Source organism: Vanessa atalanta, chromosome 7, assembly GCF_905147765.1.
Source record: "Vanessa atalanta chromosome 7, ilVanAtal1.2, whole genome shotgun sequence".
NCBI lineage: Eukaryota > Metazoa > Arthropoda > Insecta > Lepidoptera > Nymphalidae > Vanessa > Vanessa atalanta.
In genome coordinates this window covers 11,059,829-11,074,282 of record NC_061877.1, presented here as the reverse complement: position 1 = coordinate 11,074,282, position 14,454 = coordinate 11,059,829, and the positions used below count along the sequence as shown (strand labels likewise).

The 14,454-nt window shown below is 30.7% G+C and overlaps 1 protein-coding gene across 1 annotated transcript; it reads right to left on the bottom strand.

The window, feature by feature from the left end:
- Positions 1–225: 225 nt before the first annotated feature.
- Positions 226–13,253, bottom strand: LOC125065452. Its single transcript, XM_047673034.1, has 8 exons — positions 13,242–13,253; positions 5,880–6,079; positions 5,170–5,318; positions 4,369–4,466; positions 3,932–4,030; positions 2,784–2,933; positions 1,002–2,081; positions 226–752 (listed from the first exon to the last, which is right to left on the bottom strand). Exons 1-8 carry the CDS (start codon positions 13,251–13,253, stop codon positions 546–548), a joined length of 1,995 nt encoding a protein of 664 aa, XP_047528990.1. The 3' UTR covers positions 226–545.
- Between the last annotated feature and the right edge of the window lie 1,201 nt (positions 13,254–14,454).

Here is a 14,454-nt window from a genome sequence, read left to right as displayed (position 1 = left end):
AAAACTAGAAATCTATTGGTAAATTATTCAGGGTTTTTTTTTTATTTATATTCGATCTAAATTTTAGAAAACCGACACAATGTATTTACATATTCTGAAAAAAAAGCGAATAGCCTGTTCCAATCGGAAGAGTGGTAAAAAAAAAGTTGACGTTAAATTGGTGCGATATCATTGGTCGAAAACTTAAAGTTGATATAAGTATTTAAATTAAATACTATTTTACTATAAATAGAGATATATTAATCAAGAACTGTTAGTGCATAATATAGCACAGCTGTAAGCAAATCACGAGGAATATATGTTTTTCTCGTATCTAAGGCTTATTACGTTCCTTCGATTGGAATAAGAAACACGAACTTTTTTCAGATAAACCAAAAATAGTTTTTGCTTCACATAAGAACTTTGAGGCGGTTTATAATGATTATTTTTTCAGTATATGTGAAATACAAGCTACCTAAAGTATTAATTATACAATTTTTGCCCTTTTTTAATATCAATTAAAATTTAAAAGAGATATTATTTTAAACTTATTGTATGTATTTGGTTTACACTTCATAGTCTTCGAATATTGGAATGTAATCGTCGCTTCTGGATTTTAATTTCAGTCCGAATTGCGATCCATGATTGACATCACTGTTTATCGATTTTTCTAGACTTTTAACAGCATCCGTTTTCCAATCAAAATTATCTTGCTTTCTTGTAACTTCATTTGGACGCTTCATATTTGTCAATTTTGTGGTTAATATTTCTTTCTGGAAATAAAACAATATTTAATATACGCTTAATATCATATGGACCAAATTGGTCAATCGATGGGAACTAAAATGACCAAAACGTCGCTCATTATAGGAACTAAGATGTTAGGTCCCTTGTACCTTGTAATTACATTGGGCCTTATATTTGATATTTTTGGCAGAAAAATAACTGAATCTCATCACCAGTGCAATAATGTTTATTCTGAAATAAATAAGGTGGCATTCTTAAAAGTATACTTTATTTACCTGAACTGGGTTATCAACGTAGCTAGCATATATCCTTAAAACTGGCTCTCCGGTCTTATCGTCAAAAGTAAGCTTACTTTTAGGTGGAATTTTAGCTTTTACTACGGTTCTTTGTGGAGTAATCTCCGATACTCTCTTCTCTGTTACTGCAAATAGTCGAAGTGGTGGGCGATTGGCTAAAGTAGCCTTTTCTTTATTAAATTCCTGATCCTCACTTATTTTTGCTTCTACCAGCTGTCCAGCGAATACTTCTCCGTCTTGATTAATTTTTGGTTGTTTCTCATTAGCCCTAAACAAAGTGTAAGCAACGTTTACTGATTCAGCAGTTTTTTCGAAAGGAGATCCCAATAAATTCTTCAAATCATCAAGTTTTGTGTCTTTTTCTTCATTTACTAATAAAGATTCGGCTTCCCGTTGTGTTGTTGTTGACGCAGTTGTAGTTGTAATATTTTCACTTTGATTACTTTCAGCATCTATTGAAGCAGCTCGGACGTCGTTTATTGCTGAGTAAAAGCCATTCGCTATAACGGTACCTACGCTTTGACCTATTTGGGCATAATATATAGGAGTTGTTCTTTTATCTTCCTTAATTATATCGACACTTTTAGTGGTCGTAGTGGTGGTCGTTGGAGCTTGCGTTTCAGTAGTTACAACTTCTGAAGTAATATTCTGAGGTATGACAGTCGTCGTTATATCGATTTCAATTAAATTCTCAGAAACGTTTTTAGCTGTAAATGCATGGGGTACTATTGATGCGATAGAACCCTCTTGAGTTTCTCTTTGGACGATATTCCTTTGATTATTATCACTGGTTACAAAGGATGATGGAACTTGTTTTGTTATTTGCTCATTTTGTAATAAGTACAGTGATGTTTGCGTTTCTGGTGACTGCGTTTGTACTTGTGGTTGTAAGTCTGGCGTGTATGGTATGAACTCAACAGCGGGGTATTGCTGTAATATTTGATTTTGAAGCCTGTGCAAAAACATCGGGTCCTGTTGATAATATGCGTTTTGCGGTATTATTATACTTTCAGGACCTCTATGCATAAAATCTTGTTGATTTGTCAATCCATGGAATCCCTAGAAGGTAAAAATTTATATAAAGAATACTTTCACATAATCTGTTCAGTCACTAAGGAACGCCCCTCTATGTTAAATCATCGGTGCGCTATAAAGAATATAAGGTGATTTGTATATTTGGCTGCCTTTTTTCTTAAATTGGTCGTCTCACGCAAATACATCTTGTAAGCACGACCGTCACTCATACTAATGCACATAGATAATGTAGCGATGAGGGGCGCGCCTTCGTGAGCGAAGAAATCTATAATGGTATTTAGGACTAATAATCATAAAATCTCATTAAATTAACACAATGTGTTCTTAAAATCTTCATTTGAATAACAAATTGATGTGTACATAAACCGGACACACGGACCAACGAGCCAACGAATTTCTTATTATTATAAGAAATTATTATTATTATTATTGTTTATTATGTACAATAAACCTGTATACACTTAACAAAAATAATCGTCGCGACACCACACTGTTCAATGCGAAATATCTGGAATAAAAAATAATGAAAATATCTGGCTTGCTTTCTATAAGAGAGAAAGAGAGAGACAGACAGAGGAACATAGCTTACTATAGCAAAAAGTGTCGTTACAACTTTTCGTGAGATTTTTTTCCGTCTAGCCCCCTTTCACAACGCGCGCTAAGGAACTTCGTTCCAAAAATTGTTGAAGTAAGCGATGTTTAGAAGGAATGACGTAATTAACACACCTGCATTGAAAATTGGTGTGGAATAATTGTAGGTTGCGGCAGTTCTACTGTTGGTTGGGAGAGTTGAATTGCTGGAAAACCATATTCTGAAGCAAGTTGTAATGCTGCATTGTGTCTCACTATGTTTTGGAGATCAGCTGCTGACATTGACTGAAAATTAGAATAATCTTATTGATAGATATCTATGTATAAAATCGGAGCAGTATTTTAATTAAATGGAACTCATTTGTTTTAGCACCACCAGTATTATGTAAGAAATGACTTCTTATTTCAATCGTATAATATTGAAAACCAATTTACGTTGATACGCTATTTTTATGTTAGCTAAATGTTATGATTATTGTAGTCAATACCACATATCGCTTACTGACATTTCCTTATCGTGTTCTGTAGACGTATTCTGTAAGTAGAAATTCGAAACTCGACGCACAACTCGAGTGTGAAATGTCAGAATGTGATATCCGACATTTTCTATAGTAATTACGACATTTATAGGATACATGTATTTAATGGCATATCGCCGTAATGTTGGTTGTCAACATTTCACAAGAGCGATACGAAATACATTCCTACAGAATTGGACTGCTGCGATGAATTTCCACTTTATTCCTGTTGAAAAGCTCTACTGATAGACTATTATCCTGTATAGTTCACACTGATTGGAATATTTTTAGATCCCTATGCCTTTATTAATTTATATTTGGTGAGTAAATATAGACAACTTGCATAAAGCATTTATGACTTTGAATGTTTTTAAATTTATAGTCCAGGCATCTTAGTAGTTTCACCTCGGAACTCGATATACCCAGCTATAAACTTTTATTTCGATATCTTAAAACTTGTCTCAAAAACCTACATATAGTAATGTGGACGCGACTGCCCTCAATTAAGGTCAAAGTTAACAAAAATCAATTTTTTGCACCATTTTTGTAAAAATCTCGTTACCTTCCGAGTGCTCACAATGTTTAAGTGTAGAGGTTCATTTGATATATATTACATTAATAGGTTATAAGTTTTATTGAATAGATAGATTGTTTATTAACGAAAAAATATATAAATTACAATGTAATAATAAAAAATATATTTAGAATTATATATTTATCAAATGTTCATAAATATATATACATTCGCGAACAAATTTTACTTACAGATGCTTTCGAAAATCCAATGGGTGGTTCAATTTTTGGATTATTTTGATACATTGGTTGATCTGAATATTTTTCCGTCACTTCGTATGTTGGTTTTGGCTGAAATATGTTATGTTTTTTTAATATTCTCATAAAGAACGCAAATTGCTTTTGTATTTTGATTTAATTAGTCATTGACAGCTCTTGTTTATCTGTTTAAATTTACTAATTTCTTTTTCTTACTTGGATGGGCTAGAAAAAGTATTTTCAATAGATAAACGATAATATTTTACAGGTAATTTTTATAAAGCGTTAAATAAATAAGCTTTTGAAATTATGAAATACGACAAAATTAAAAAAAATATCTTTGTATAGCACCAAAGAAATATTTTCGTCCTTAAAACTGATTTCAAATAAGATCAACACCGTTCTCTGATAATAGCTAGGTACAAACTTACCGCTTCAGAAGCATCGTTAGCATTGCTATCTGCCTCAGCGACCACTATTGGTTTGTCGGAGAGGCTGAGGTTGGGCGCTGGTATTGTGTGGATCGCACCTACATTCAAACAAATCTGAACGGATTTGCCTTTGTCCACAGCTACATGCGAATATCACTCGTCGATGTTTGTACATTGCTCAGTATTTTATTTAATAACTAATTATCTATTATTGTGAATTCTTAAGAATACCACAGTAGAAATATTCAAAAATGTATGGATGTTAATGTTTGGACGCATTATTAAGTCTTGGTTAGGTTATGTTCTATAAGAAACACTACCAATATTTTACGCTTAGCATCAAGCAAATATATTGAATTGACGAGTATTATTCACCATCAGTGCTGCGGACAATCAATGATACAAAAGTGCATTGTGCACAAGATACTGAGAAATTATAAGTTTTACTACGTTTTTGCGTTCAGTGTAAGCGTGTTTGGGTTTGTAGCAGACATCTTCATTAGTAATTCAACCATTAATATACTAGTGCAGATTTTTTTTTTTCTTCATAGTGTAATATAATTCAACAAAAAGGGCTTATGGCAGAGCGTTGGCTACTTTAGGAACTAGTTGCAAAGCCACGAATAAAATAACAGACTATCAAATGAATCGATATAGACAAATAATAAGAAAATATTTTTGAAATTTTACACAGTCAAGCGTTTCAACAGTTGAAGCGAATGACGGTAGATGCAGAAAAATAAGTAAAGAAAGGATAGAAAAGAGTGCTATATGTGCAAAAGTGCGTTTCAGCCAGTCAACCTGTACCGTCAGGATGTACGATTGATGGCGGAGAGGCCCTCACGAACTCGTATTGGGTTGTCGGGCTAGGGAGCGGTAGACGTGTCGTCTTCCAATGATTGAAAACGTTCCGTGTGGGTGCTGGGCTCATATTATGCTTCATGGTGTACCTAGGAGAAACAAAATAATTTTACCGATTTTGTAATTCAATTCGAAGTAAATACTTCTACAAAATAAAATTCAAAAGTAGTAGGTAAGTAGGCTTTTACAAGCACTTTTGAATCGTCATTTAACAAACTATATTAAGTGAAGCTGTGGTAGCTTTTGGTTTGGAATATAGATTCTACCGAGAAGAACCAGCAACAAACTCAGTTAAAGTTAGAACAAATTTAATATAGTCTGAGTCTAGATTTATTTACAAAAAGTGAGTTTATATTTTCTAATATGACGAGACCAGTGCGTCAGCAAATCGACTTAAAACATGTATGCAACTCGCATGCACTTTTTAAAGAAAAATACACATTCAATGAGACCTTACCGAGTAACTGAGAAAATATGACATATAATATTGACAACTATCTTCTAATTATTATTATTAAATATAATAAGAATTGTGATCCACAACTTTTATTCGATTTTAGAGATATTACGTCGCCACTAAATTTTAAGCAAATGTGGATGAGCAGTTGCATTGTATTAAAAAATAACTCAAATATTATAATGGAACTTGCCTGTGTGGGGTATTCCTGTACATAACGTACGGTGCTCTTCTCGAAGCTGTGACTAAGCGCTGTGGATGAGAATACGCAGGTCTTTGGAGAACAACTCCAGGCCGGAATGCTACAGGCGATCGCAATCTGGTCATAGGTGACATGCGACTTATATAGACTGAGTGCGATAATGTCCATAGCGCGACAAAGAATACGGTTCTCTGGAAATAATTGAATACATGGTTGAATACACTAGAAAAAAAAATAAGCTTGGATTATTCTAGAAATATTTTAAGAACTATTCATGTTCATGGTCAAGAAGTAATAAAAAGATTTTCTTTGTTCTCCTTTCAAAATTTTACTAGCTCGACCGACATCGAACGCGTGGCCTCAAATTTACCGTAGAAACAAACCAACGCTACATTATGGTAACTATCGTCGGTCTTAATAATATTTAAATATAAAAAAATCAAAGAGAAAGATATGGTTTATTTTCACACAATACCATCTACAGAAAAGTTAGGTATTCTATATAAGTCAGGAAAAACGTTTTCAACCGGTTTAGTTGTTTCTATTAGAAGAGAGAACGCATTCCCAGGTTAAACAGAAAAGGTAAACGCCTATATTGTTGAGTCATCGATAGTAGATTATTTATAACTAAGTAGGTTTAGTATCAGAGTAGATTATGGACAATGGTTTCGTGGAACATTGTCTAAGTGAAATTTATTACGTTTTCCTCGTAGTGTCCAAATTGTGATTTCGCCAAATAGATAGGACAAAAGTTACTCATTGAGACTAATTTCGATAACTTTTCCATTAATATAAGATTAAAACTTAATAAGTTCAATTTCAAGCTTTATAGAAACGCCTATATAATGTGACAATATTTACATTATTAATTTATACATTGAATCATAAAACGTATCATATAAAATATGATATTATAAACGAATGAAGTAAAATAACCGGAAATGACCGGAAGTTAGAATTTACACTTCTTAGCCAGTTTATTGTAGTTCTTTTAGCATGTTAGAAATTATAATGTTTAGTCAAATTAAAGCAGTCAATATCACAAAATTATGAGAAGGTTACAATTGTTTTATGGACAAAGTCGAAGTTAGAAATATTTATTTAATATAGAAGTGATATAATTGCTCATTGATTGTCAAAAATCGAACACCGTATCGGAAATAAACACATGCTTCTCAGACGCATCTGAGAAGAACCGGCGAAAGAAGCTCAAACTTTTTTGTCATATTTTACAATGATAGTTTCATCATTATCTCGGTCCCGATGTGTGTCCCGATCAACTGAAATGTGATTTATTTTATAATATCCTTTAGAACACAAATGCTTTTTAACGATTCTTTTAAATTTTAAAATTGAATATTTTTGAATTATTTTTTTTGATACTGTAATAAAAACGTATATATTATCCCACAAAATAGTTACTAATCCTGTCTAATCGGATAATAATTAACAGTACCTCAAAATTTTACTTTTCAATAGTATGTATGTAGCTAACTTTTATTTAATAAAGAATCGATGCACTTAAACTGTGAAAGTGTTTCTGTACACCAAAATAAACTGTCAGATGTGAAATAGCAATTTGTTTTCAAGGTCATTATCACTTCATTTCACTTTCGTACAAAGTCGTAAGCAATTCATACAATAATCGTTTCAATCATGCGACTATGCTGTTTTAGTGAAACGTCACGCTTAGGGTTGACAGCTATACAGATAATCAACGCTTATTTCTCCATTTATTCGTTATAGAATTATATGTATACGTGACTAGTGACACACATTGATTTCGCAAGGGCGGGTTTATATATTAGGCAATTTATTAATAAATAAATGTTATTATATTAATATAATTTATACCCTATATCACTCAAAAATAATTTAGCTAGTAAAAACAGACAAAAAATTAACTCTTTATAATATTAGCACAGATAGATATTAGATGAATATATTGTCCTAAGCTAGCGTAGATACATGACAGAAAAAGAAAAACGAATAGAATACAAATGTCGACTTTGAGTCCTTGTTATATTTCTTTGTATGTTTGATTGAAATAAAGTATGTGAAGTTTATGTATAAAAAAAAATCGCTCACGTTTAACTTTATTTTTCATTAATTTACATAACAATTTTGGCAACCCTAGTAGTGGCAATACTATGATGCACCAATTATAATAAAAAAGTTTATTTCTAATTAAAATTTCTTTATCATATTAAGGTTGTTTGATTCAAACACAAGGGAGTAACATATAAATTTTTTGATTGATTGTCTATGTAAGGGGCTTATACTTTTCACAGTACTAATGTCTATTAACGAATTTGTTTACTCAAAATGAAATCACCGATTTAATTGTCTGCCCTTCCTAAAATAATAAGCACAATATTTACATAATAAAGAAGTCTCTGTTAATCAATAGATCATAATGTAGGTATATACTTTATTATTGTTTCAGGAAACATTATTATTGTAAATGTATTCTTGTTTTGTGAACTAATGTATTCGCTTTACTAATTATTGCACTTCATTAAAATCGTGTCAATGATCTCGTTTGTCGTTGCGTATGAATTACACACAAGACGATCACGTAACTCAGGAATTTTTATACTGAAAAAAGTATTATTAAAAATTATGAGAAATAAAAAGTTTTAAGACGGCGTGCGTTACTCGCGTGCGTAGGCGTCATACAATCTCATAATTTATATAAGAAATTCGATTTTTTCATAAATTATGAGTTCGACTAATGAATATAGTAACTTTCATTTGTGACTTCCTTGTATAAGGTATCTGCATAAAAAGGTTATATTATCTGTGTATGACAAAAAGCGTGACTTATTTACGCGTACAGCTTAACAATTACAAATTATTATTATATTAAAAAGAAATCATGTTTTAATAATATATACGTTATATATTGCAAAGCAACATGATTTTATTATATAATTTATATTATGACTATAATATTTTTTTAACTATATAGCACAGAACTAATACAGATATGCCATAGAGTATAGATTACCGATGTCTATACGTTAATATATCCATAATAATAGTATAGAGAGGTAAAGTTTGTTTTTATGTATCTCTATAAGTAATGATGAAATTCTCAATTTTTATTTACTGGTAGAAATGACATTATTCCTGAGTTCTATAAAGTATAGTTATCATGATAATAAAATAATTGCGTGCGAAGGGCATGTCTAAATAAATTAGTATTAAATAAAATAGAAGCATCATCCTTTTTAAATATTTGTATAAGCAACAGCGTTGATTTAAAAAAAAAAATAGTCACTTTTATAAAATTTTCTGTCAGTATAAGTTTAACGAAAGAATACAGATTCTAGAAAGGTGCATGCAATAATTTGACTTATGTAAATTTTAAATCTAATGACGTCATATTTTTTATGAGTTTTGGTACCACTATGTAATAACTTACTTATTGATTGATTTCAACCACACAGTTTCAGATTTTTATTGTTAAACTGCGCAGGATATTCTGTATTATTCAAGTTTGCGCAAACATTAGTGCTGTAAGTATTCCCTTTATCATAATCTGATGGGACGGTAATTTGAAATCGAAGAGAGTTGAGGTGAAAGACAGCTTTACTTGCTTAGTCCGGATATATATAAATTTAGTTTTACTTACTGACATACTCAGAAAAGAGTAACTACTAGGTTTTTTATCGGTTCTTATCTGTAGAATCTACTTTCCGAACCGGTGGTAGCTTTAATTTTAATTCTACGCAACATGACGTTTCAACAGTGATTTAATGAACCTACACGAATAATGAACATTTTGTTTTGAAGATATCATAATATGGAAAATAATATGACAACGCATAATTTCTATGGGAGTTGCAACTCTTATTGAAAGTCACATACATAATTTGAATCGCAAACAATTGCTGTTTTATTGTTTTGTTCAACGATGCTAAATTTAGAGCGTTACGTGCAACAAATAAGGCAGAACGCTAACGGTTTTCTTCAGTCTAATTGCTGGAGCCGCTAGAGAAATTACTCACATGATATATTTTCTGTCCAGTAACCGGCTTACTGTTATTATGGCTATAAAGTGAGTTTTTATGTAAATTTTACCCACGTGCGGTACTCGACTGTTAATTGTGACGTACAGATGTATTATGTTTTCTTTTTATATTTGCACTAACATTGTTACGTCGTTATAATTGTGGTTATTTCCTGCTATTTCCTTTGACATCTGAACCGATATTTAAAAAAAAAAACTTGTTCCCACAAATGTATTTTTTTTTAAATAGTGTTTTACAATGTAGGTAATACTTCAATGATAAATAACTTATTATTTAATTGTTTTGTCACCGTAAGGACAAAAGTACTATTTTCTAATTTGGAATAAAAACCAAAATGAAAATATTCATTGATTATAACAGAAATGGAATAACCTCACAATCCAAATTAAATGATAAGCTCAACCGGTTTAGAAATGTAGATTCTACCGAGAAAAACCGACAAGAAACTCAGTTCACTTTTCCATCAATTAATTTACAAATGTTAATTAAATACAATTAAATTTATAATTATTCATGAAAATCAACAAATTATAGCTCTACCCTTTTTATCATCTACGTAATTGTATGGTATTAAATAATATTCATGTTTTTCTCACTCGACTCACGGTCTTGAGTCGAGTAAGTAAGTGACTTCGAAATACGTTATTCTGATACGTTCAGCCGATACACGTTATAGATATTCAAATCAAGATTATATAGACGAAAAACAGCGTGAAGCTAATTCTTGATGACTTTCAGACAGGATATATTATTAATATTATTGTATTAATACTTTAACTAATGTAACTTTGTATTTTAAATGTTGGAAAAGAGTAACTACTGAGTGTCATGGCGGTTCTTCTCGGTAGACTCTACATTCCGAACCGTTGGAAGTTTAGTTTAAAATAGTTTTGTAAAATGCCGATTCAAAAGTCCTTGTAAAAGCCTACTTGAATAAAGTATATTTTGATTTTGATTTTTGAGTCATACTATCACAACTATATGACATATCACGATCAGTGTTTTACGATGAGTTTCGAGATTGTTCGTACAGAATAGCTCTACATGATTGAAAATTTTCTGTTTTATAATTTTGGTTGGTGATGCAGACAAGCTCAATTAGGTAACAGTATATTTACAATCGTAACAATATTATGAAAAAAAAATTATTATATACTTATTCGAAAAATATACATGTATTTGCGCAAAAGCATTAGTTGCTGTTTCATTTTAAATACAAGTACATTATCTTAAACAGATAATTAGATGATGATAAATACTCGAAGTGTATATGCGATGTGAAATCTAGATGAACCGGTTCGGCTGTTCTCTCTACACTTGAACAGTATGAAAAAGAAAAGCCATTTCCCTGTTCTGTACTTGGAAAATATAAGAATTTATCCAGTTTATTTTAAAATAAATCACCATTTATTATTAAAGGTTTTTTTTTTTATATTAAAACAGGTATCCAAAATCATACGTTATCATTAAAGTGATTGAGTAAAAGACACACAAATGTGTATTTTAAAGTATATGTATATACTGCACTAGATGAAGCCCTTTGTCCGGTTTTTTTTTTAAATTCCCGATCGCAATGCCACCTATCGGCTCTAGTCTAAACCATCATAATTAATCCACTCAATAACTCGCTTTTTTTAAGCGATATCCGTCAAATCTTTCAGTTCACTTTACATAAGTTTTACCTAACTATAATTATTCATATTTATATATACATATACATCTATTTATGACGTAAATAATTAAGGCTTAACTTTTGAGAAACACATCTATTGACCTTCTATTCTTTCCAAATAATCGGACTATTTAACACTAACATTTTTTTAGTAGTAGAGTAAACAGTTCAACCAAACAAATTTTAAATTAAAACATCTATTAATATACTTTAAAATATATATAGACTGGAATAATTTATAACAGTAGTTATGAATGTATATAATGTGCGTTTAACTTTTAGATTCCAATGTCAAAAACATATTCAAACTCATTTTTCGTATAAATACAAATTAAAAAAATATTTGTTATGGAGGTACATTATATTTTCTTTAATTATTATGTTTGAAACACGATCATAAAAATAGTTTATATATAATAACTGTCTATACTAAAAACTTTCTAACTAAAAATTATATATATATGTATATATATCATATTACGTAATACGGTTTTTATATTCGTTACTGGTTAAAAAACATAATATTTATTTTTAATTTATTTTTAACTAAATGTCATTGTAGATAAATAATAATTTTAACAATAATAATAAGATTAATTAATATATAATATTTTCGATTTAATTACATGAAAACCTACTTTATTAGATAACATTTCATAAAAAAAAAATTAAAAATTACCTTAATCATGATGAATACAAAAATTGGCGCCAAAATTTCAAGCCGTAAAAATATTTATCGTATCATCATATTCCAAAAAAAAAAACACAATCGATTCAGTCACGGTTAGTAATTTAAAAAAAAAAAGTTACGTCACTAGTAAAGGACAGACAAGTTGATATAAGACATGAAATAGGTCATCTGTAGTTTTTATGACGCCCCCCCTAACTCGATCCTACTACTTCACTGTAGCGTACAACTGTTAGTCGTCTTAGTGCAGATTGTAATCACAAAATTTTCTAGCTTTCCTGTTGTTTGCTTGTCTCTTGTTAATATTGTTAATGTTTTTCTGAGAAGATATTGTTTTTTTAATGAAAAATTTAGAACTTGGTATATATTTACTATGCCTATTTAGGAAATAAACAAAAAAAAATAAATATTAAAGGTTTGCAATTAAAATACACACACATAAATTTATAGCAAGCTTTTATAACGTTTATTATTTTCGAATAGTATTTTTTTTACATATGGTTCTTGTTTCATAAGTTTTTTTCCTGTTTGGTTCTTAAGGCTTTGGTATGACAACGCTATATTCGTTTTGTCGTTACTTTTTATGGCCCTTTACGGGTACTCGGCCAGTTTTATAAGGTATCTAGGTGAATGATATAAAAATATATACAGTTCAATCTATTAATTTGCATCTATATAGAGTTTGTTTAGTTATGCTCGTTCGGGGCATCCAAAAACCTTCAATATTATTGTCAAATTAATCAAGGTAGGTTAGAATTGTTATATTCGAGTTATTGAACGTAAAGCTACCATCGTTTCGGAAAGTAGATTCTACCGAGAAGAACTGATAAGAAAAACAGAGACAGACATATTCTTTTACACTATTATAGAGTTTTTTTCAATCAAGTACAATTATTTTTATGTACTTTCTATATGAACCTGTGGCTTTACTCGCGTAATACACATAGCACACCCACCTTCACCCCCATATTAAACCCTCAAGGGGTGAATATATTAGCCCATGTCCTTCCAAGGGTCTCAAGCTATCTTCATACCAAATTTCATCTAAATCAGTTCAACGGTTTAAGCGTGTAGAGGTATCAGACAGAGTTACTTTCGCGTTTATAATATTAGCACAGATATCCTACCTGGAAATTAGCAAAGAAGTCCACGCTTTTATTTAATAATAATAATAAATAAATATAATAAATATTGGACAACATCACATACATTACTCTGATCCCAATGTAAGTAGCTAAAGCACTTGTGTTATGGAAAATCAGAAGTAACGACGGTACCACAAACACCCACACCCAAGACAAAATAGAAAACTAATGAATTTTTTCTATATTTCGACCGGGAATCGAACCCAAGACCTCGAAGTGGCGTGAAAATCGGTGTACACTCTACTCGACCACGGAGGTTGTCTTATACAATCTTGGTGTGAGTAAAACGCCATATTCATTAATATTATTTTACAATATTATATTTTTTGAACTGAGATTTAAATTTACCAAGATGCCATGTTAAAAATAGCTATGTAATCTTAGTAGGTATAGAAACGAATACCGTGCCACAGGAAGGATGTATTGATGAAGTCTGGAACTAACCTTTATAAGTATACTTTGACTCGTAGTATCTATACGATGATTTTCACTGTTTCTTTCAAAATGATCTGAATTATGATGAATGATATTCATTTTAATAGACATAATATTGTTGTAATCATATCGTAACGCAACTGTAAGTTTACCCACTTAATTACAAAAAAAACATCACGAAGGAAATCTCGAGCTTCATATTATAAATTATCGTAGATCGGGCAGCTCTTTTTCGTTGAATGAAAATAGTTTATATATGTACGTACATGTCGCAAAATACATCGAAATGAGTCACGTGCAGGTTTCCTTACGAATGTTTTCTACACAGCCGAGAACATTATAAACATAACAAATTAAAATAAATCGTGCTTGTCTATCTTTGCATAGCAACACTAAACGCAACATAAATTACAGATTATACTAATAGCATTCGACGTCTAAACGACAACACTTTGTATTGTTATTGTCTATGTATTGTCGAGAGGGTATCACGTTAACACTTTTGAATAGGCAGTGACTGGAATTAATTAATTACTAAGATTAAAATATTTGTAAAGCTATTTTATGATGATATCCTTTCGACTGACCA